General features: G+C 39.2%; 1 protein-coding gene across 1 annotated transcript; it reads right to left on the reverse strand.

Moving 5' to 3' along the window:
* Positions 1 to 776: 776 nt before the first annotated feature.
* On the reverse strand, positions 777 to 18,644 carry LOC133129477 (apolipoprotein B-100-like). The gene is made up of 26 exons (XM_061243594.1): positions 18,549 to 18,644; positions 17,907 to 17,951; positions 17,100 to 17,212; positions 15,770 to 15,915; positions 14,991 to 15,138; positions 14,458 to 14,610; positions 13,927 to 14,051; positions 13,652 to 13,737; positions 13,017 to 13,467; positions 12,713 to 12,830; positions 11,508 to 11,654; positions 11,190 to 11,401; positions 10,839 to 11,067; positions 10,548 to 10,718; positions 10,223 to 10,426; positions 9,967 to 10,134; positions 9,621 to 9,826; positions 9,326 to 9,508; positions 9,091 to 9,224; positions 8,773 to 8,974; positions 8,503 to 8,675; positions 8,196 to 8,371; positions 7,919 to 8,031; positions 7,422 to 7,795; positions 2,364 to 7,135; positions 777 to 2,231 (listed from the first exon to the last, which is right to left on the reverse strand). Exons 1-26 carry the CDS (start codon positions 18,601 to 18,603, stop codon positions 1,071 to 1,073), a joined length of 10,065 nt encoding a protein of 3,354 aa, XP_061099578.1. The 5' UTR covers positions 18,604 to 18,644; the 3' UTR covers positions 777 to 1,070.
* Between the last annotated feature and the right edge of the window lie 4,385 nt (positions 18,645 to 23,029).

Raw genomic sequence — 23,029 nt, forward strand, 5'->3', positions numbered from 1 at the left:
CATTATATGCCAATATTACAGCACTGCAATCTAAGCATTGGCATGGTTCATTGTTAAGATATCTTTGCACAGAAAGCAACAAGTAATATGGAATTAATTGTAAGGCAAATTACATTTACATTATTGGCATTTGGCAGACGCTCTTATCCATGAGCGACATACAGTTGATTAGACTAAGCAGGAGACAATCCTCCCCTGGAGCAATGAAGGGTTAAGGGCTTTGCTCAAGGGCCCAGCGGCTGTGTGGATCTTATTGTGGCTACACCGGGATTAGAACCACCGGCCTTGCATGTCCCAGTCATTTACCTTAACCACTACGCTACAGGCCCCCCCTCAATGTTGAACAAAACAAACATTGAAAAGATTTCCCTGGGACATACTACAGTCACACAAAAAACATATTTTTTAATCTTTTATTTTTTTCCTTATCATAATTAATGATACTGAACATTCCCAAATAAAGCGAGAAAAGAGTTCACTTTGTCGAAAATAGTGATTTCCAAACTTGTTCCTGGAGTCCTTGCTCAAGGGCCCAACGGCTGTGCGGATCTTATTGTGGCTACACCGGGATTAAAACCATGACCTTGCTTGTCCCAGTCATTTACCTTAACCACTACGCCACTACTACTACAGGCCTCCCCACACAAATTAATTTAGTCATTTAGAAGCACAAGACATATGTTGAATCCAATTGAGTAGAATGTGCCCAGAGTGATTGTATTGTGTGTATTCTGATTTTATTACTGATTAAATGTTAAAAAAAGAGTCACCATACGTTCTGCAGTGCAGCTGGTCTTTATTCATAACCCTTCATTGGCTCTTCAAATGGTACATATATAAATGGAACAATAAAGATTGCAAATTGCTTTTTTTAACTTGATAATAAAGATAATTAGTCATTTACACAACAAAGAACAATGGGGTAGCTTTAACTAGACGCAGGTGGGTATAACTGTTTTAAATACAGGCTGAAAATTTTTAGGAGAAAATAAAGAGTTCACATTGCAACTTAGCTGGTTTTTATTTTGATAAGCAACCCTTTCCACTCAAATGGTAGTGTTTATAAAAACTCATTGTGTGTCTTCCTTGGGCGCAGTTTTGGAGGGGTTCCAAGCAAAGGGAAGAGGAATATCAATGTCCATTTTTTTATCACTCACGCTCATGTAGGGCTGCACATCGGAAATCTGCTTCAGAAGCTCAGTGATTTCATCGCTTAGTGAGTTGAGGTGTTTGACAAGCGCATCAATCCAGGATTGAAGGATGGCATTCAGCTTCTCCATGGTCATATAGGAGTAGACCTCTTGGAGTTTAGTTTTAGCGAAGGCTAGCTTTTCTTCAGCAATTGCCCCGGCCCCCTTCAGCTGTATAAATATGTCACTCAGGACTTTAGAGTTCACAGCATCAGAATAGATGGTGTTGACCCAGGCTGAGAGATTGTCCAGATTTGGTGACATCAGGGAGGTGATGAAATCATCAGCTATGTTTGCAGTGTAAAGAAGAAAATCCTTCAGGCTCTCCAGCATGTCCTCCAGACTGACAGCCTGAAGTTCCCACACCATTGTGATAACTCGGGCCTGTGCATTTTCCATTATATTTTTCAGGTCATCTACAATGTCCTTCCCGATAATTAAGTGGTTGGAACCTGGCAGTGTAACCACAGTGTCCTCAACTAATTTAATGAAGGAATTAGTGTTTAAGGCAACAGATTTTGGGACTTCCCGTATGGCATCTTCAATCACCATGGTTACAAATTGGCTAACCTTCTGGTAGATCTCAAACCCTGTCAGCTTCTCTGCAATTCCAGGCAGCTGGAATTGGGTCTCCTTCAGGAACTGTATTATAGCATCCATAATTACTTTTATGTTGTTCTGGTACTGGCTTAAGATGGACTTGACATAGTGTGAAAGATCTCTGCTAAATTGCTGCAGGTTTGTGTCTGCAAAGCTTTCAGAAGCTCTTTGGTACATTATCTTGCCCTGGTCCTTGATCTGCTCAATTCCACTCTGCAGGGTGTTTACAGTTCTGGGGATCTCACTATATACTTTCTCAATAGTGTTTGAGACAGTATCTTTTAGGTTTAGGGTAGAAGTAATATCAGGAACCCTCTCTTTCAACCCCAATAGCATCTCATAGGGAACCTCTGAGTTCCAGATGGTCTGTAAATGCAGCTTTCCTGGATGCTTGAGTGATGCTTTCACACTGAGTATCTCCACATCATTCTCAGGTACAGACTGTGAAAAATAAAATGAATTACATTAAAATCAAAAAGTCAAAAGTCAAAACACAGTTAAACAAGAACTAACATGAACAAAAATACAAATGTTTATTTCTTTTTTTGTTTGCAATAAATTAAAGTGCCTTACCAAGTAGCGCCCAAACAGCCTTCCATGCACCTGTGACTGGGTCTTCTTCTGCAGCTGGAATCCAAGGAATCCAGTGGATGGAGAGGAGACTGAAGCTGAGATCCCATCCTTGGAATTTCCAATTAATTTCTGATCAAATTCTATGGTCTCAGTGGCCAGCATGATCTTGCCAATATTTGCCATTGAGGTTTCCATGCCCTTCCGGTTGAGGGCGATGGTGCTTTCATGGGTGCCCTGAATATATGTGTGCTCCAGGGACATAGTAGTAGCCAGTTTCAAACCTCTCTTCTTTGTTAGGGTGGATGTCCCTTCAAGCTTGCTTTTGAGAATTTCAAAGACAGAGGATGAAGTAACTCCAAACTTAGCCACAATGTCATTTTGATTGTAAATGCCAGCGTTGGAATTCAGAGTGAACACTGCAGATTTGAAAGATAATTCATAGGTCATATTGCCCATGGCAGGGATCACGATTCTCTTTCGCATTGTTGGCAGAGTGAGACTGGGCAGGGTCAGTTGGCTCAGTGTTTCAGGCACGTGGATGACTGGAAGCTGAATTACAGGAAGTACAAGGATGTACGATGGAACCACAAAACCTACTATTGGCAATTTGTAGCTGGGTGTGTGGATCTCTTTTGGCATTACAAAGCTCAATGCAGGCAACTCAGCTGTGAAAGGAGCAACATCAATGTTCAAAATGGGAACAGTATATCCAGGAATTGTGAAGCTCCTTTGCAATGAGTTGGAAGTATCAATCTGGAATTTGTCATACTGTTCTTTCGCTTGGTTATATGAGGTAGTGACCAGGGCAACTGCAATGTCTCTTCCAAGAATAAAGTTTTGATTCATAATCATTGCACCCACTTCAATGGCTTTGTAGACTGGCTCCATGTTAATGTCAATATTGTACATTTCAGGGTTCTTCTGATACTGAAGTTTTAAATTTAGATCAAATGACTGCTGCGTGGTAGCCAGGAGGCTTTTCAAGCCAGTGTCTTCCCAAAGGGAGAATTCTTCTACAGATGAAATTTTCATATTGATTAATGGCACAGTCATCTCAGGTATGGTGATTGGAATATTAAGCACGTCAAGATTAGCTTCACCACCCATTGCTATGTGGAGGGCAATGGCATTTATCTTGTTATCCATTGTAAAGCGGTTCGAATACTTGTACTGGTTGAATCTTGCCTGAGTCACCCAGCTGATTTCCTGACCTTCAGAGTCCAAGGCCACTTTGTAATCATTAAGAAGGTTGATCTTTCCACTTAATTTCAATGGCAGTATTATCTTGCCATTTGCCTTGTTTTTGCAGTCAAGAACAAGCTCAAAGGGCTGGGCCAAAAAGTTGATGGTGTTGGACAAGGTTCCTTCAATTCTGCCAACTAGTTCAGTATGATGGGAAGCAATGAGTTCCATTTTCAGGTCCTTCACCAGAACCTTTCCATTTAGTACAATGACACTGCTCTTGATGAAAGGCGTCTTAGTTTCAGCACGGGCATTAACAGTAACATAGCTGAGCATGGCAGATTCAGCATTCACACTCTGTGTCATTTTTAAGAACTCACTGTCTGTGTTACTTGTAAAATTTAGATTGGCAGTATTGATATCAATGGTGAACTCCAGGTTGCTCTTGTGGGTGCCTTCATCAGAGTAGTCGAGGAAGGACCACTTTCCATTACCTGTGTTTTGACTGGTAACAGAGATTGCACTAGAGTCAAGTTTCATAGTAGATTTGTGGGTTGCTGAGGCTTGACTGGAGATGTCAACAAGTGGCATGTTCAGATTGTGGTTATACTTATTGTCCAGAGATGCAAAAATGCCATTTTCCAAAATAAGTGATGCACTGTTAGTGAGTTCTGCAGTATAAGGCTCAGTAGTGGCCTTAGCAATGGTCCTGGCTGAGGCTGAAACTGATTTACTAAATAGGGTTGCTGAACTCTGGTGCTCAACTGTGAAAGCCATGTGGGTAACCTTCAGGTTTTCATTGATGAAAAGACGGTCCATTTTAGGGGCGGCAAGGAGGACATTAGCCACCAGAGAATGGGCAAGAAGGTCAATATCAGCTTTAGCCTCAGAACTGAAGCAAGCTGTGACTTGCGGTGTCACTGGGTTAGTTGTAGTGTTATGGAGCTCTGCCTTTGTTGTGAGCTTGTATGAGGGAGAGAGGACTCCTAACTGACCACTGAGCTTTCCAAAAGCAGGGACCTTCATTATCTGCCTCAGATCATCCAAAAATGTTTGGTAATCAAATGACTCAATGTTCCTTATAATCCTGTTAAGAAATGTGTCAAAATCATTAATCATTCCCTTGAAGTCAATTGCTTTCAGTTGGTTGGTCACCTCATTCAGCTCATGCTTAGCCTTTTCAAACTTGCCTTCAAAGTCAATGGATTTCAGAACATCAATTACTGAGTCAATTTTTTCAGTTATTTGGTATTCCTTAATACATCGTGAAGCTCCCTCCATGGTAGCCTCAACAATCTTTTCAATCTCATACTTCTCAAGTAGCTCTTTTAATTTGATATGAACAGCTTTCATCTTTCCTGAAATTCCAAGTTCTTCTATGCCCTCCATGAGTATCTCTTTTAGGGAGTGAACTAAACTAATGATTTTTTCAGTAGGAATTTGTAGTGGCATGGTAGAGATAAAATTCTTCAGATCTTCTGTAAACAACATGATGTCAAAACTTTGAATGACCACTTTCAGTTCACTTGCTTTCTCTTGAATACTAGCACTAATTTTATATTTAACATCCAAGTCCTGCAACCAGTCAATGCTGCTGTCCTTCAGATTGACAAGGGTTGTTTTTAGCTGCTCAAAAATGGCAGGAATGTTCTCAATGAAAGGCAAGTTGATAATGTGGCCCTCACTGTTCTTGTCATATTTAAGGAAACCAGAGATAGCAAATTCTTGATTCTCTCTTGCAGGTCTGTTTAGAAGGTCTGTCATAATTGTTCCAGAGAGCTCAGTACCGATTATGGTAAGGTTATTGTAAGTGTTGATTTTGTGCTTATATTCATGCTTGTTCAGTTTAGATTCCACTTCCCATTCTGCCTTCTGTTCCTGAAGATTCATTACACCATCCATTTTACTGGCAAAGCTAGTCTCAGTTGAAGCACCAGTGTCCAGATTGTGGGTGGTGGATCCTCTGCAGTCATGTGTGTAAGTAATAGACTGTGGTTCTGCTTTCAAAAGGACCTTGCTGTACAAGTGACCAGTGTGTTTTCCATACAGCTCCACATCACCATCAGAGTTTAGCATACCATCAATACTGAGGTCGAATGGAGCAGCAGCTATTTCAAACAAACTATTTAGGCGGAGGGATTTGGAGTTGAGAGTACTTTCACTTTTCAGTTTTGAGGAGAGTCCAGAGATCTCCAGGTCTGTGTTGTGGGCTATCTGAGTTCCTATGATTTGGCCAGTGGTGATACACTTAACTTTAACTTCCTGATCAGCATAGATTATTTCATACACATGTTTGATCTGTTCTTCTCTAAAGGCTCCCTTCAGATTGCCAGTCAGGTCCATCTTATATGGCTCAAGCTTGAACAGGCCGTCATTTGTTAAATGAACATCCAGTATTTTAAGATCATTGTTCACCTTCATAGAAGTGAAGAAGGGCATCAGGTCAACTGCTATATCATGCTTGTAGGAAGTGCTGTCACTAATTAAATTTTCAGTCTTGGATTTGAAGGCCAGGGCCCAGAAAGTGAGGCCAAAATCTATTTGGTTTTCTGTTTTCATCTCACGTAGCGAGCCAATCAGATTGTTGGAGAAAGTAAGACCCTCCTGGTCTACTTTGAATTTCATTGTGTTCCTAGAGTCGGCATCAAAGATGATGCCCTTGAGTGCACTATTCAGGTTCAGGTAAGAGCCTCCGATTTTCCCGTCTACACTGAGATCAGCACTGTGCTGCAGAACATTTCCTTTGGAATTCAGAGACATAGTAGCTCCAGAGCCATCGACTCCCCCATTGAAGACATTCTCAAATGTTAGTGGACTGAATTGCAGCTTAGTTGTGCCACTAGTAGATAGGCCACCACTGTTGATCATCACAGTAGCTTTGTGTGAGCCTTGGTTGTCTTTAAAGTTGATGGAGGCATCAGTGTTGATCTCAAGGCTATAGGCATTCAGTGAGCCAGAAAGAAGACAGGAGGCACGGTTTGGAGAATTATCAGCCAGGGACTCTACTCTGAAGCTAGCACTTTCTGGAGAGGCAGTGAATGCAACTTGGTGACGGAGTGTTGTACTAATTGCATTTAACTCAATGTCAGACTTCAGGGAGACTTTGGAATCCTTGTAGCTGATTTCAACCTTTGTCACATGCTTCAGACGTTCATTTTCCATCTTCGTGTTTGAGTCAATGGTCAGCTCTTCATTAGCATAGGTCCCCTTAATCTTATTGACGATTGCTCCCAAAGGAGTGTCCACTCTCAATGTCGACTCTCCTGTTGCCTTTCTCTGACTTAGGTTCATGATATATGCCTGGGTGTATGAGGTGCTGGAAGACAGGCTACCCAATTTGATAGCTCCATCCAAGCTAGCATCTCCTGCTATTTCTTCATCAGTAGAGGACATCTGGGTTGTCAGGTACATGGATGATGAAAAACCCAGAGGACTGGAGGCTTCAACCTTGTAGGTACCTACTGCCCTCATTCTGTCTGTTATGGTCATTGACTCCTTCAAACTGAAGCTTGCCTCAACAAACTTGTGGTTCAGTGAAGCATTAAAAAGGGTCGTCAAAGTTTCAGTGGTATCAGTGATCAGTACAGTTCCTATTTGAAAACAGAAAGTGAACCAAAAATTATATTAAGTATTAATGAAGATACATCAATAATACAACAATAATAGATTCCCTCACCAAAAAGGCTGATTTGAAACATAGAAATAATTGAACTAAATAACTAGTCACCTTAAAACCTCTCATTCAAACTCTCAGTGATAGTTTTATTCTGTGATACCCAGGATCATATAATAATTTTTCAGATAGAACATTAGCCACGAATCTATATGACAGTATTTTATTTACATTCAGGATGTTTAAGAAGAAAAAAAGTTTACCTTCTGTCCTATAAGAGAGGAGATCCAAGGGGGAGTCAGCCATGACCTGGTACATAGCAATATAGCTGGGGGTGTCCAATGTATTGTTGCCACCAGAGACTTTCCCTTCCCAGCTGTAGAAGTTACTATTCAGCTTGGTTGACACTTCAGCCATTCCAATGAGAGGCAGTTGGAGCTCATAGCTGGGGGGTATGGAGAAACTGGGGATGCTGATCTCTTTGGAAGGAATTTCCAGGCCAAACTTCGGCATAGACAAGCGAGGGGTGGTCACGGTGGTAGGGAAGTTAAGGTCTGTGGAGGACTGACCACCCAGAGGTAGACGGAGGGTAATGGAGATGCGATCCTTGTTAAACTGGTACCGGAACATGGTCTCTCTGTCACAGAGAAGATGCATAGATGTAAATTATATGCATTTCCAATTAAACTAAGAAATGTGGGTCTGAAAATGTCCTTCAAAACCCAATCATGAAATTTCAGAATAGAAAACATATAATTACGATTTCAAGAACAGGTTCTCCGGCACAGAAGGTAGAACGATGCCTGGGATGCCTCTCAGGTTCTCAACATAGGGGATATCATCAGCAATTTTGTCCAACCAGATGTTGCCTGCCTATAAAAAGATAATATCAATTTTATCTGAAATATAGAATCCATAACATAATTTGAACATAGAAGAAACCAGGACATTGCAGGTAAAAATTAGGAATCGATTCAGGTATAAAAGTTAAATTAAATTGCATGAAATTAAGAAGATAAGCAATAGGCATTTCTTACCTCGATGGATTTGGAGAAGATGTGGCGAATGTTCATGTCAGTCTTAGCCACCTTTTGGTCCAGGATGTCATCAATGAACTGCTGAAGCAGCTTGTGGTAGTCTTCTGCATATGGGAAAAGCTTCTGGATGTCGGAGCTCATGTCTGACTTGAATTTAACCTCAACCTTGTTTTCATCTGCAAAAGAGAATTATTTCACTACCTATACAAGGGTACACCACACTGATTGAACTACATCTGCTAACATTAAAACACAAAGAAACCTCCATGACACGTAGGGAATAATCAATGGGAGTTGAGGTATGTACCATATGTGAATATGATTTTCTGTTGGGAGGACGTCTCAGGAATTTTGATGACACTTTCAAGCCCCAGAGTCAACCCTTCAGCACTTTGCAGAGTTGCAGTGACAGTGGCATCAGTCGTGAGTGTGGGGATTGTCAGTTGGAACTGAAGCATGCCATCTGCCATAGCCTCAAGTCTGCAGAGAGGGAGCACCACACTTTATTGTGATCTGGTTCATTGGTAACTTGTATATCAAAAACTAAAGAAACCACCTGGAAGATGTCTTTTCTTACTTGGCACGGCAAACAAGAGACAGCTGGGGGATTTTCTTGTTGGTGATGTCAAAGGTGATCTGCTTCTCTTTACTACTGCTCTCAGAGACACCAAATCTGATTCCAGCTTCCACATCATAATCAGGGATCTGGATGTCAGTGGTGAGCATATTCATATTCCTATTGTACTTAATAGTGCCCACAGCCTCAGTAGGTGTATTGCCTGTGATCAAACAAGGAAGATGTTAGGTACTACTACCAGGTAATACTGACATTTAAGTATGAGATTATTCAACAAATATTCTTTGAATCATAGAAGCATTCTGTAGATGCTTATACCCTCTGCCTTCAGAGTCATCGTCAGAGCATCCACTTTCTGCAATCCATCTATATCTCCCTCATTGAGGAGTTCGTAGGCGATAGTGGCCGTGTATTCATATACATCCCCAGTGGGTTGGATGTCCACAGCAAATCTAGATGAACATCAAATTGCAGGTAAACACTTCAACTGATTAGTTTGTTAGGTAAATAATTCAAACATAATACACCAATTCTCTTGAAGTATAGTGCTTACTCGGACTCTCCAGTTAGAGGGAAGTAGGGAGCAGAATCAGTGGAGGATGCGTCAGAGTAATGTTGAGTGGTACAGAACTGTAAACCAGTGAAGAGTGGGCCACATTTCACAGTGTCAGTTCTGCCCTCTGCCATTGTAGGCACCATCTTAGTCTGACCAGCGGTTACAGAGAACAGCTTGTTGCTGTGATCGGGGAGGAACGCAAAAAATACCCGGTAGTTATTTTATTTAAATTGATAAACTGAACAAATAAGCTTGTTTTATAATAATGTTATACCATAGAACTGAGGCCCACCTGATACCAAGGAGTTGGGTGTTATCCTGAGGAGCAGGGATAGAAAGCTTGATCTGGTTGCCCCCCATGTTTACCTTGGCATTGAGGGCACTCTCATGGATGATACTTGTGTGCATCTCAATGCCAGAGGCTACAAACTCAGGGAAACTTACTCCCATCTTTGTCACAAATTCCACTCCAATGGAAGGCATGAAAGATAATTCATGCTGCAGGCAAAGTCAAAGCACAATGAGTACATTTGCTAACAATATTTCACAATACTTTATGGATAGAAGTGACTATTTTTATGATTCTTGATTCCATCACAGTATATACAGTATGTCTGAGCAACAGTATAGGTACTAACCATGTTGGGTGAGAGGCGCACCCCTCCTTTGGCTCCAGGGGCTGCAGTGCCAGATACCGAAACTTTCATAGGCAAGCCAGAGGAAGTAGGCAGTGAAAATTCATTGTCCATGAAGATGTAGTGGACAAAGAACTCATTGTCTGTACTAGACACCAGGGATTTCAAGAACTGAAAAAAAAATTAAGTTGTTACAGTATGTTATGTATTTATAAATATAATAAGATGTATTATAATATAATATAGACAGTGTTTCTACCTTAGCTGGCATCATCCTGGAGAGCATCTCAGCATATACGGCCCCAGACTGGGCCAGGCTTTTCAGATCACTGGCCTTCATATATCCAAGCTCATCTCCCATGATCCTCAAATAGGCTGTAGCCTCTGGGGAATCCTGTGACTGCAGCTCATTCACAAGCTTGTTGGCATTGCGTGCAATTTCCCTCATGATGTTCTCTGGCACCTGCACAGAACAGATGAGTAACATGGTGTAGAAGTGCTTTTGACATAGGCTATAAATTAAAGTGATCTGTTACAAAATAATATCCTGGGAAAAATAAAATATTTGGTTTTGTTTTATATACCTGTCTGTTATTCCCCTGTGGAACAATCCAGTTGTTCAGAACTTGCTTCACTTTGCTTGGCATCTTGTCCTCAGCCCAATACATGGCTTTTAAGATGGTATCAGGGAAGAAGCCATTCTCTCCAAACAGAGCCTCAATTGTTGGCTCGAACCCCTTTCCTTCCATTCCAACCTTCACATTAAAATAATTTCAGATTGTATGGGGTGAACATTACAGAATATCAGTAAGAAACCAACATATTGCACAGTATATGGCCAATGTTTGGGTAAATTATGTGTGGACTTTACTCACCTCCAACATGTCTAGGTTGTATCCAAAGGCCTTCAGAGTAGTCTCCAACATGATCTCTTTTGGCATGTAGCCAGTTGGGTCAAAGATCATATTCCCTTGCACACTGGCCTTCAGGGGGTCTTGCATTGATACAGAAGCATCCATCTTATAGTTGCGAGAGAACTTCTTGTAATCAAAGTGAGTGGAAATTGTTTGTTCCTGCATAACATCAATGATCCTGTTTCTTAACCTATCGGGATGAAGAGGATAACAGAAATTGAAATGGAATGATCATTAATTGGCAAGAAAATATAGGAAAGTGTATGAAATTCTGATTTTGTCCACATGCAAGCCCACGTTGTGTGTACATACTCTTCTGTTTCACCATCCTTTGAGTTGACAATATTGTAGATGTGGGAGGCAACAAAATTCTTGATTTGCATATTCTGCTCCTGTTTGAGGGTTTTCTTCACTATTTCCAAGTCAGATACCTCAGGGTTCTTCATCAAGATCAGGTAGGCAGCAAGTCGCTTTTGCACAGCACCCTTACCATACTGGAATACCTTCTGGAGGTTAGTACGCACCTTTATGAAAATAAATACATCAGTTATTCCAAATGCTCCTCTCTGCAATGATTATGTGTTCTGTTGATTCAGGTTACATGCTGAAGAAGGAAGCAAGTATGGTTACCTCTCCAGTGACTGTCATCTGTCTGAAGGCTTGGATAGCAGCCTGCTGGACAGATAGTGTGGTTGCAGGTTGTCTCATGCATTTGAGGAGAGTGGATTTCAATTCAGGATCCGCAGCCTCCATAGCTTTTCCCATATTACCAACAACCTACAAAAAATGTTCAAGGGCAGTTAAAGGGAAAATCACCCCAATAAAAAATAATGCATTTCACTATATGCAGAATAACATAGACACCAAGAGCACAATATGTGTCATGCCCTGCCTTAACAGTGCATATAGCACTTGTGATGGTACACCTGAGGAGAATACCACTCCTGTTTCATATTAAACCTACAGTACCAGTCAAAATTTGGACACACATTGCCTCTTTCTGCTTTTTCCTATTAATATTTTATTTCCTCTGTTTGTAATCAAACAATTCATACGCGGTCAAACTGCAGATTCTCAGCTTTTATTAAAAGGGTATTTTTGTACATATTGGTTTCACCATGTAGTATCTACTAGATTCAGCTGTAAATTACGCCAAACAACATGCGTTCTATACCGTATCAGCTTAATTTACAGCTGAATCTAGTCCCACCCCCCAATTCCCATAGAGATCCATTAAAATGCAAAGAGTTATAGTATCGCTTGTAGGACAACCTGAGAACAAGATATCCAGACTCTGGTGATCTTGATAGGTTACAGACACCAGGAAGTCATGGTATGCAATGGATATGTAACCAAATACAAAACATGACAATTTTATTTGACATTATGTTAATTTGTCTCAAACATTGAAATGGGGGGGCAAAATGTATAAAAACATGGTTTAATAAAATATGAGAATCTGCTCTTTGACCACATATGAATTGCTTGATTACAAACAGTGGAAATAAAACATTAATTAAAAAAAGCCAGGAAAAGGCAAGGTGTGTCCAAACTTTTGACTGGTACTGTATATGTACATTAGTACCTACATATAGTCTTTTTTTGCGGCCTTTTAAATGTTTACCTTGCCTAAAACTGACATAGTTAAATTTCAATTGCTTTGTCTATGATATCTATTGTAATTGATGAGAATTGTATCAAAGTGTCAGTTATGTCAAGCACAACATAATTCTTAAAACCTTCAATTTAAATCTTATTGAAAGTAATCAAACTGTATTTGATATACAATTACAACACCAAGCATAAATAATAAAATCAAGTTACTGGATACATACCCTCAAGGCTAGGAATATTTGTTCCTTGTCACCAGCGCATTCATTGCCGAGTAAGGAAGCCATGAACTGAGCTACATCAATGATCTCAGGGGTTACTTTTCCCTCAGCCTGGTAGAATCTGATAACACAAAGTGAACAATAATAAGAGCACCAATTACACATCTATAGTTTCCAAAACTGACACTCCATCTGGCTAATATCGCCATTACAGTCATCATCAGGAATGTGTTATGCTTAAATGAGCTCACACTAAATCAGAAAATATTGACATAGAACATGGTTTCACTACTAAGCCTAAACTTACCTTTTAACAATCTTACTCAGAGTGTATAGAATAGGCTTGCTCTTTTTGTATTTTGCCATGTCCAACATGTCTTGGACAAGTTGATTGTTTGGGTTGGATATGAGCCCCATTGCATAAACGGCAGCATCAACCTCCGGAGCAGTTTTATCCATCGTGCGCAGGATCTGTAGGATGGCACTACTGCATTCGGGTGTTCCACACTGGGCCAAAGCCTGCCAAGTAAGGGGGGCAGACACCTCTACCATCTCCGGGACAGCTGGGCTCAGGGCTTCACTCTTCAGCCCTCGGATCTCAGTCACCAGCTTCTGGAACAGGTGTGCCCGCCGGTTACCCTGGCTTGTCTGAGACAGGGTGCTTAGTTCCCTCAGAGTGGCCAGAATAACATCCTTAGTTTGAGCAGGAGACTTATCTTCAACAACCTCCATATGCAGGGCCTTCCGGTTAGCCTCATCTGCACAAACAAACATTAGACATAATATAAAGTTATAATGTGGTTGACCAACTAGAAAAGTTGTCTGGAAACAAAACAACTATTTACATATAAACATGCCATGTTGGTGGACGGCAACTATTTTCAGCCCTTTTTCAGAATTCACTCAAATCTTTGCCACTTATTTATATGAAAAAAGACTTACTGTAGTCAAAGACTCTGTCGTTGATGTTGCTTGAGTCTCGTAGGGTCAAGGTCTGTTTAACCAGGGTTGAAATTCCATACTCCCCTCTGAGTAGATAGAACAGGAGAGAAAGAATAAGCTGGTACTAATAATAGCCAAACATCATATATGTTGGCTGTGCATAGGCATGTTCACTGAGGAATACAGGGTGGATAGAGGGGGGTCAGTGTAGAAAACACAGAAGGGAGCAAATTTACATTGAGAGATAGGGGTAACTGCTGGTGTGTGGGACTTACTGGTAAGAGAAAGGCAGGAAGATGTGCTTCTCGGTGCAGGTTCCCTTAGTCATGTGCTTCTTCTCATTGTCAAATTTGTAGTTGCAGGTCTGAGTGCTGCTTATCAGTTTGGAGAGAGGAATGTGCTACACACAAGGAGATAATGACTGTTATTCTATTTGTACTGATCTGAACAGCTAGAATAATTGGTCAGTCTGAAGCCAAATACCTCACATCTTGTGCATATACTGTAATGTTCATCCCTCAAAGTGATAATCCCATTTTATTTAAATTCCTAAAATTGACATGAATGCTGCATTCCTTTACACTCTACATCCTGTGTCCTATGCCTTGACATTCAATCTCTACAATTACCCCTACCAATCCAACCAACCAAATCTCAGACTATTCTTTTGATCATGCTACCTCCATCATTTTCATTAGTTGATTGCACCTTTGCCAAATGGTATGGCATGGTATATTTTTATGCAGGTGAATGTGATGTGCATGAAACCTGCTTCTCAATCATTTCCTATCAACTGTAGCACTTACCAGGCCAGAGATGAGTGCCAGGGGGCTGGTAAAGTCTTTCTTGGGACTGAAACCATCACAATGGGACAGATCTCTTGTGACAGTGACATCGGTGGCAATGTCCTCCCTGGTGTTGACAGCAAAGTCAGTCTTGCAGATACCGTGCAGAGTGACCTGCAGGAAGGGGGGAAAGTAGTCAGCAATCATCATATTGACGCATCATATTGACGCAAAATATGTAATCATTTTTCACAATATTGCATCTTCTGTAAAAACATTTTCTTGTTTTATACAGTTCTGACTGCCAAAGAAGAAGATGAAGAGAAGAGAAGATGGAGAATAAATATAGATATAATATGATATAAGCAATGATCAGTCTTCCTCAGGCATTTCAAGCAATTGGTTTTATAAACTTTGTAGGTTTATAAAGATTAATTATATATCAAATATTTTTCTCTCTCTCATTGTGGATTGATTATAGAAATACGGTTTTTGAATTTGGTCAACAGTGTATGATGATCTATTTGAGGAATTAAGTTAGAATGAAGTCCCACCATGTTTTTGATTTTCTCCTCCTCTAACACAGGTACCAAGAGGGCAGACATGATTCCTCTCTTGATGTTCAGGATGTTGATGGGCTCATCCTCTTCAGGGAACAGGCTGACCCTTGATTCGCTCTCCACAGTCAACTTCAATGGGTTCCTGTAAAAGTGAGCCACAAGAGTAAGTCTTTCCATAGAGGAACTTGAAACCAGTTCTATACTACAGTATGTCATTATAGGGATAAAGTAATTCCTTTTTGCAGCAATAATGCAATATGTACCACACAATACAAATGACTGGGCTGAATATTGTCCTGTGAGTTGCTTCAGAGATACATTTCTGTCAGTAGTTATAAAGTACACTCACCGTGTTCCAAACAGAACACGGGGAAGTGGCCACTTTCACCAGAGTTTAAGTTCTAACTAGCAGCAGCTGCACAACAAGTGGTCACCATGTCATTGTATGTTGAAATGGATTGCATATGTGACTTGTACCACGTTTTTATGAAAACGGAAGGAATTAGACTACACACACAAAAACCAAAACTGATCTGGAAGTAATTTTTGATTTATTCGTATGAAAGTTGTACTCTTCAGAACATAGTTAGCTAACTTGGTGTTCGGAACACAGTTTACGCTATATCCATATGTTTCTAATAAATGGAAGTGTGTTTTTCCTAAGTTGAAACAGTCTTGTTGATGTGTTACATTCTGGGTCCTGGGCATGTCGGCTGATGGATTATGGGATAATGTGAAGTTATGGGCCTTTGAGTGCTGAATGCAGTACGTACTTTGCCATGGCAGCTCGGAAAGCATCGGCTCCAGCAGCAGGTCCATATACAGGCAGCCCCTCTGAGTCGATGTCCGTCACCTCGCTCAGTGTGCACTCAGAGGTGTGCACGACATAGCTGCATGTCTGAGGCACCTCGATCTCAACCTGCAAAAGAAAGAATTAGAGAAATCCCATTTGTTTTGGAAACTGATGGGCTTTAAATAGAGGAGGCAAACCGTACAGTGAAATTTGCCTTAATCTACACTCACTGAGTGCATTTAATTTATCAGGGAAATGGAGAAAATCATGCAGATATGGGTCAGAAGCTTCAGTTTATGTTCACATCAACCATCAGGACGGGGAAAAAATCTTTGCCACTGATCTAAGTTATTTTGATCGTGGAATGATTGTTGATGCCAGACAGGGTGGTTTGAGTATCTCAGAAACTGCGGATCTCCTGGGATTTTCACACACAACAGTCTCTACAGTTTGCATAGAATGGTATGAAAAACAAAAAATACCCAATGAGCAGCAGTTCTGCGGGCAGAAATGCCTTGTTAACCCTTGTGTAGTCTTAGCATTCTGTTTACTCCCCTTGTTCTAAGTTTAAAAAATGACTTCACTAAACCCATAAAATAAAGCACCTTAATTGAATTTTAACCCCAAGAAGAAACAACCTTTCACTCATGACAAACTTTATCATCAAATTTCAAGTTGAAAAAATATAATTTAGGGGATTTTCTCTGCTGTTAAACATAGTGGCGGTCATTTTTGACCCTTAAGATAACACAAGGTTTAATGAGAGAGGTCCGAGGAGAATGGCCAAACTGGTCAAAGCTGACAGGAAGGTGAAAGTAACGCAAATAACCACTCATTATAACAGCGGTATGCAGAAGATAATCTCTGAACACACAACACGTCAAACCTCTGTGGATAGACTACAGCAGCAGAAGACTTAATAAGCCTAATAAAATGCCCACTGAGTGTATATTTAACTGATTGCTTTTTAAATAAATATAAATTCATATGAAGAGCATCAGTAAGAAGCTGATTATTTGTACTTAATGGCATCCAGCTAATCTTTCTAACCTTTGGACATTGCAATAATGAACTTAATCAACAAACCTTGTAATCCTTGTAATCAAACATTAAATGTAACCTAATGTTTAAGATACGGTCAGGTAATGCTACCAAAGTCAACTGCAAATGGGTGATGCTTATACTGTATCGATCAGGTTTTAAGATTTTGATCTGTTCCACGTTCATGACTGCTTTCTTGTGGGTCTTCCATGCAATACAGATAATAGGACAGATGGAGGGAAGATTTGACCTACAGTCCTCACACCTACCTTACAGGTAACTTTGGGGCCATTCTTGAGGTCAGATGCTCCATTCACTCCATTCAGGTTTTCAGCCTCATACTCGTACTCATATTTGTTAAAGCTTTTAAACCTTGTTGCCACTTCAAAATAGAATACAAATATATATGAGGAACAGGTCTAAGAAAAACAGATTTATATGAGTGGAACATTATGACTAGGATGTTGAAATGCCTATAATCTGGGGCTGATATGGTTTGATAAGTGGACCTGGACTCTGGATTCTATTGATTATGATCTAATAGATAATGTTGACTCAGGGAACTAGAAGCTTGTGCATGGACAGTCCACCTGCCAGAAAGGGTCCAAAAGTCAACTGATGTAAGGGATCATTCCAAACTAAAACTAGGCTGCCAAACACAAAAGTTGCACAACACATCATGTATGGTGCTGTTGGGAGACGAAGTCCAGAGCTCATTTATCACAGAGCTACCAGCTCTGGACTCCCACCTCCCTTCAACATCACCATGATGTTACATAATACCTAGCCTGTCCTCAAATTACCACTGACTACACAAAGTAGGTGAATTACAGTTTCTATATTATCAGTATTATAGTTACAGTACAGTAATTATTTACTGTGCTGTCATTTTTATTGCTTATAAGAAGGTTTATTTTCTATTAGAAATACGGTGAAAATGCTAGGTGTCATGTAATATTAAACACAAAATAGCATATTGCTCAAATGTGTTTATGCCCATGGATCCTGTGTGTTCATTAAAGTTACAATAGAGGGTACAATGCAAAATACATATTGCTAAACATTTGCAGACTTACGTAAGCATGTTGGAGACTGTTCCTCGGTAGTGCTGGTGTCTTCCTCTAAAACAAAAATGTACATAAAAATTTTTGTAAAATAGAATTTAAACTATACACCCAGCAAGGTTTCCTAAGACTGTGTACAAAGGTGATACAAAGTATTGAGAAATGTAGAATTTTGTAATGCTTATTATCATTTTGGCATATTGTAATTTAGATTAAAGCACAGAAAATGACTTGTCAGTGCTGTGTATGGTAACATTTATGTATGATATATTTTCATCACAGGCCTGCCCAACATTTTTGTTCTTTGGTTTGCTCTCTAAATGGTAAATGGTTAGCATGAATTTATTTATTTTTTATTTCTTTATTTCTTTATTTCTTTATTTCTTTATTTCTTTATTTATTTATTCAGTTTCTCAATCTAACCAGGCAACATTCAACATTGATGTCGGGTAACATGTTCATGGGCAATAATTTATTTCTTCACTTTCATCAACAAAAAACTAAAACCTTTTTTCAGTCGGAAAGCAGTTGTGGCTATCTGAAATTCTGAATGTTTTTACCGAAAAAACCCCATTGTGTCCTTATTTCTGAAACTAATCAATTCAGTCAAGTTGAAAAACATCCTCAGCTGAGGCTAGGTATCCAAGTACTTACGGGCGATGGCATAGGCACATAGAAGCAGCAGAAGGCAGAGCTTTGTGTCCCCCATGATGGGTTCGATGAAGCTCTGTTCCTCCGGTTTAGCGAGTCTTCTTTGAGTCAAGACTGATCCCACAGCTCCTGCTCCTGTCTTTTATAACTCAAACAGTCCAGCCCATCCAAGTTGCAAAAGTCCTGCTGCTGCTCCAAAGGTCAGACCGTCTGTGTGGCAGGACAAAGGCGACTTAAATAAAGTATCATAAACACTACTAAGAAATGATAGTCAGCACTGGACCTGATGGGACTCTCTGATTGCAGTGGATTATCTTCTTTTCCACTCTAATTTTCACTTACTTCCTTCTTTCATTAAACAAAATCATAATTTTGGGATAATTTGACATTCCCATGAACTAGTATGGATAAACAAACTCTTGCTGTTAATATGCATGTAAACTATCACTAAACACATTCTGAATGTATATTCTGGCTTCATATACAAAAAAATAGTTTTGTATAAGAATAAAACACCAGCATGTTATACAAAAACATGGTTGAGGCATTTTACAAAAGCATACAAATTATTGATCAGCTCTTCTTGGGCATTATGCACTTTATGATTCTGCAGAATGTTGTAACAGGTGAGGGCAATATGGTGTAGAGGTCAAGAAACAGGACATGTAATCTTAAAGTTGCTGGGTCAATTTGCAGGTGGGATACTAAGATAGTACTCTTGACCAAAGTACTTCATCTTAACTGCCACTATAAATATCTAGCAACATAAATTGGTAATATTTTGAAAAAACAAGTATAATTCACTGGTAAATAATCAAATAAAAAGCATTAAAAAGTTAAGTTTCTGTTTTGCTTGGCAATAGATTTTCTACCGATACATATGTTTTGTTCAGTTAATTAAATCATTCTTCAATCACTTTTACTGTAAGTGTAAAGGCTTGTGCCACCAATCATCAATACGACTATACACTGTCCATGGCATACATCAATAATGCATTTTCATCACAATAATAGGCTACATGTTTTTTTTAATATTATGCATCTATGATTATATTTTATGGAAACACCCATTGTCAAAAAAAGCTGTTCAGTGAATGTATATTGAAGGAAACATGGTATTGAATGACGGTATGGTATAAAATGATTTAAAAGTATTCTTCATCTCATCTTATTTCCAGGTGTTCTAGGTCAGAGGTTACCAATCTTTTCAGGCCCAAGCTACCTCTGTAAATAACTTCCATTTCCGATGATTTATGCAGTTTGCAACAAGGTATATACATGTTTTAAGTGTTGAAAATCTGCTCACAGTTTGAATTGGTTGTAATTCTTGTAAATGTGTATTATACGACAGAAATACAGTCAGGTTCAGAATTATTGGCACCCTTGATGAAAATGAGCAAAAAACACTGTATAAAACAAATAATAGCAATACTCAGATATATTGTAATTCTCCAACAAGTGGAAAATATTTTACTTTATTAATGATTCAAGGGAATCAACCAAAATTACAAATTTTTCTAATTTTCCTACCCCTGTTTTTAGTACTTGGTGCAGCCTCCCCTGGCAAGGATAACGGCACTGAGCATATTTTTATAATGTTTAAGAGCACATTTGGAGGGATCTTGGACCATTCCTCCATGCAGAACCTTTCAAGATCCCTCATATCCTTAGTTTTGCGCTTATGGACTGCGCTCTACAATTCAGAGCACTTGTTTTACAATATTGTTTAAATCCGGTGACTGAGATGGCCATTGCAAAACATTGATTTTGTTTTCACGGAACCATTTCTGTGTTGATTTTGAAGTATGTTTGGGGTCATTGTCTTGTTGGAAGGTCCACGTAAGGCCAAGTCTCAGCTTCCTGGCAGAGGCAACCAGGTTTTTCGCTAAAATGTCCTGGTACTTGGTGGAATTAATTATGCCATAGATCTTAACAAGGGCAGTAAAACAGCCCTAGAGCATCAATGATCCACAACCATATTCTTCAGGTAGGTATGAGGTGCTTTTCCTTGTATGCATCCCTTTTTTGACGGCAAACATGCTGACAGTGTACATGGCCAAAGATTTCAATTTTGGTCTCATCTGACCATAGCACCCTGTTCCAGTCATAGTTCCAATGACATTTCGCAAACTCCAGAAGCTTGAATGTGTTGGTTGCTCTTAGTAAGGGCTTTCTTTGTGCAACCCTTCCAAAGAGCCTGTTGGTATGGAGGTGGCGTCTTATGGTTGATTTTTAGACTTTGTGACCCCAAGACGCAACTAAAGCCTGCAGTTCTTGAACTGTGGTCCTTGGGTTCTTCTTTGCCTCCCTCACCATCTTCCTCACTGTGCGTGAGGGCACCATGCACTTGCGTCCTCTTCCTGCAAGTTTGCAACTGCTCCAGATATTTTAAACTTTTTTATTATTGCCCTAACAGTTGTTAGTGGTATGTTTAACTGTTTATGTATGTTGTTCGTACCCATTACCTGACTTGTGTAGATCAACAACCACCTGTCTCTTTTGATTGACTTTCCCCATTGTGATGGATGACAAAGGGATTTTACATGTGTGTTACCTCATTTGTATACCCTAGGGAAACAGGAAGTGATGGAAGGCCACAATACAGTTCCTTAAGACTGAGATTAACTTTAGATTTAACTGCAGATTTAACTTTGTTTGGTTTTATTTAAAATAATAAAGGGTGCCAATAATTTTGTCAGCAGTATTTTTCATAGAAAATAGTATTACTCAATAAACAGAAAAGAAAAATTAGAATAATTGTATTAGGATAAAAGTATATGGTTGTCCCATATATTTGGACATAGTGTCCCTGGCTTGAGTTGAGTATATTTTGGAAGTTTCTTGGAAGATTACACACAGAAATTATATGAAATATGCCACAATTACCTACAACGGGAGGTCATTCTTGTTTTTCTACGTGGCAGAATGTCACCACATTTTGTTAATTTTGTATGATGTGTTAATTATGCGTTACTTTTTATGATATAGTACAGGTCTGAAGGGGTACAAGGTGCTTAATTGTTCATCTACTTCCATAGAAAATATACTAGTACTTAATTTTCTAATAATCCTCCTATCTGATTCATATACTGTAGAAATATAAAATAATTATGTAGCTATGAGATATTTTAATAGATGGATAAAGCAGTTTTTAATATTTATTCATATTATTATTTAAGATTTATTTGAGGAATGTAGTTTTCCAAGTGGCAGGGAAATAAACAAACTTAATTGTATCAACTAATTTTGTGAAAACAACTCATTGGGGAAAGGGTTACACTAATATTTTGGGCAAAGTGGAACTGCCCTATCTTGTTATTGTGGAAAGAAAACTCAATATCAGTCTTGATGACATATGCCTTTTCTTTGGAGGGGGTGGAAGGACATTATGCAGTATATGCAGACAGCTGTTGTAATAAAGACATTATTATGTTATTATCCTGACAGGTATTGTATTCCTTTATTTTTTACAAGACTGCAGTTTGACTTGCAGTTAAAACAGTTGGAGCAAGAAATAAAGAAGCAATATCAAGGACAGTCAGCAGGTGAAACATAATTTATTATGAAATAGTTTCATAAAACTTTATGCTGAGATCTGGTTATTTTATTTTGATTAAGAACACTGCACATTGATCACACACGTGTGAGGTCACTATCCCATACACACAAAAATGCCGACAATCAAACTACTTTTTTTCAGCACAGATGTACCACTATGGAACTTAAAACCGTGTCAAAGTTCAGAGCAGATACTAAAGAACCACCATGTGTGCACACCGCATCTGTGATCACAATTCAGGCTTTGAAGAACTGATATTCAGTCTCCATACATATTTCATCTGTTTTAGCATGTTAAAATGATCTTATCCAATTTATTGTATCTGTAGGTGTGGTGAGAATGAATTGCAGAATACGAAAGGCCATTAAACAAGAAATGACTGATATGATTCATTAAGGTCATACAGACATGATTCATTAAGGTGCCTTCAATTCCTCAGTTTTACACCTAACTTTACACAAAGCTTTTGAAATATGGTTCTGATTTGCAAGGTAAGATAATGTAATGTAATGAACATGATTATTAAAAAGCAAATCCGGATTCATTTTTAGTCTTTATTATATAAAATCTAGGTAATCCTTCTTTTAGAATTGAATGCAAGTAACGGGATATAAACCTTTTTATTTTTACTACTAAAAAGCCATCAAATGCAACACCATTAGTCCAACACAAAGCATCAGCATGCATTACCCGTGAACTAATTCTAGCTGATAATGCAAAGCGAAGTTTGCTTTGTCAAGACATATGGCAGGTACAAGCTATTTTGTCACATGAACGAATAAATAAGAAATCGTTTTGAATTCTTTCAACATGGTGTTAATCATTCACTAAATGTTTGTGGACAAATACGTTGTCGTCAATTAACCCCTTAAGTATCGGCCCTTTTCTTGACTCAAGCTTAAAAATGACATACCCAAAATAAAAT

This window comes from Conger conger, chromosome 5, assembly GCF_963514075.1.
Source record: "Conger conger chromosome 5, fConCon1.1, whole genome shotgun sequence".
In the NCBI taxonomy this organism is placed as follows: domain Eukaryota; kingdom Metazoa; phylum Chordata; class Actinopteri; order Anguilliformes; family Congridae; genus Conger; species Conger conger.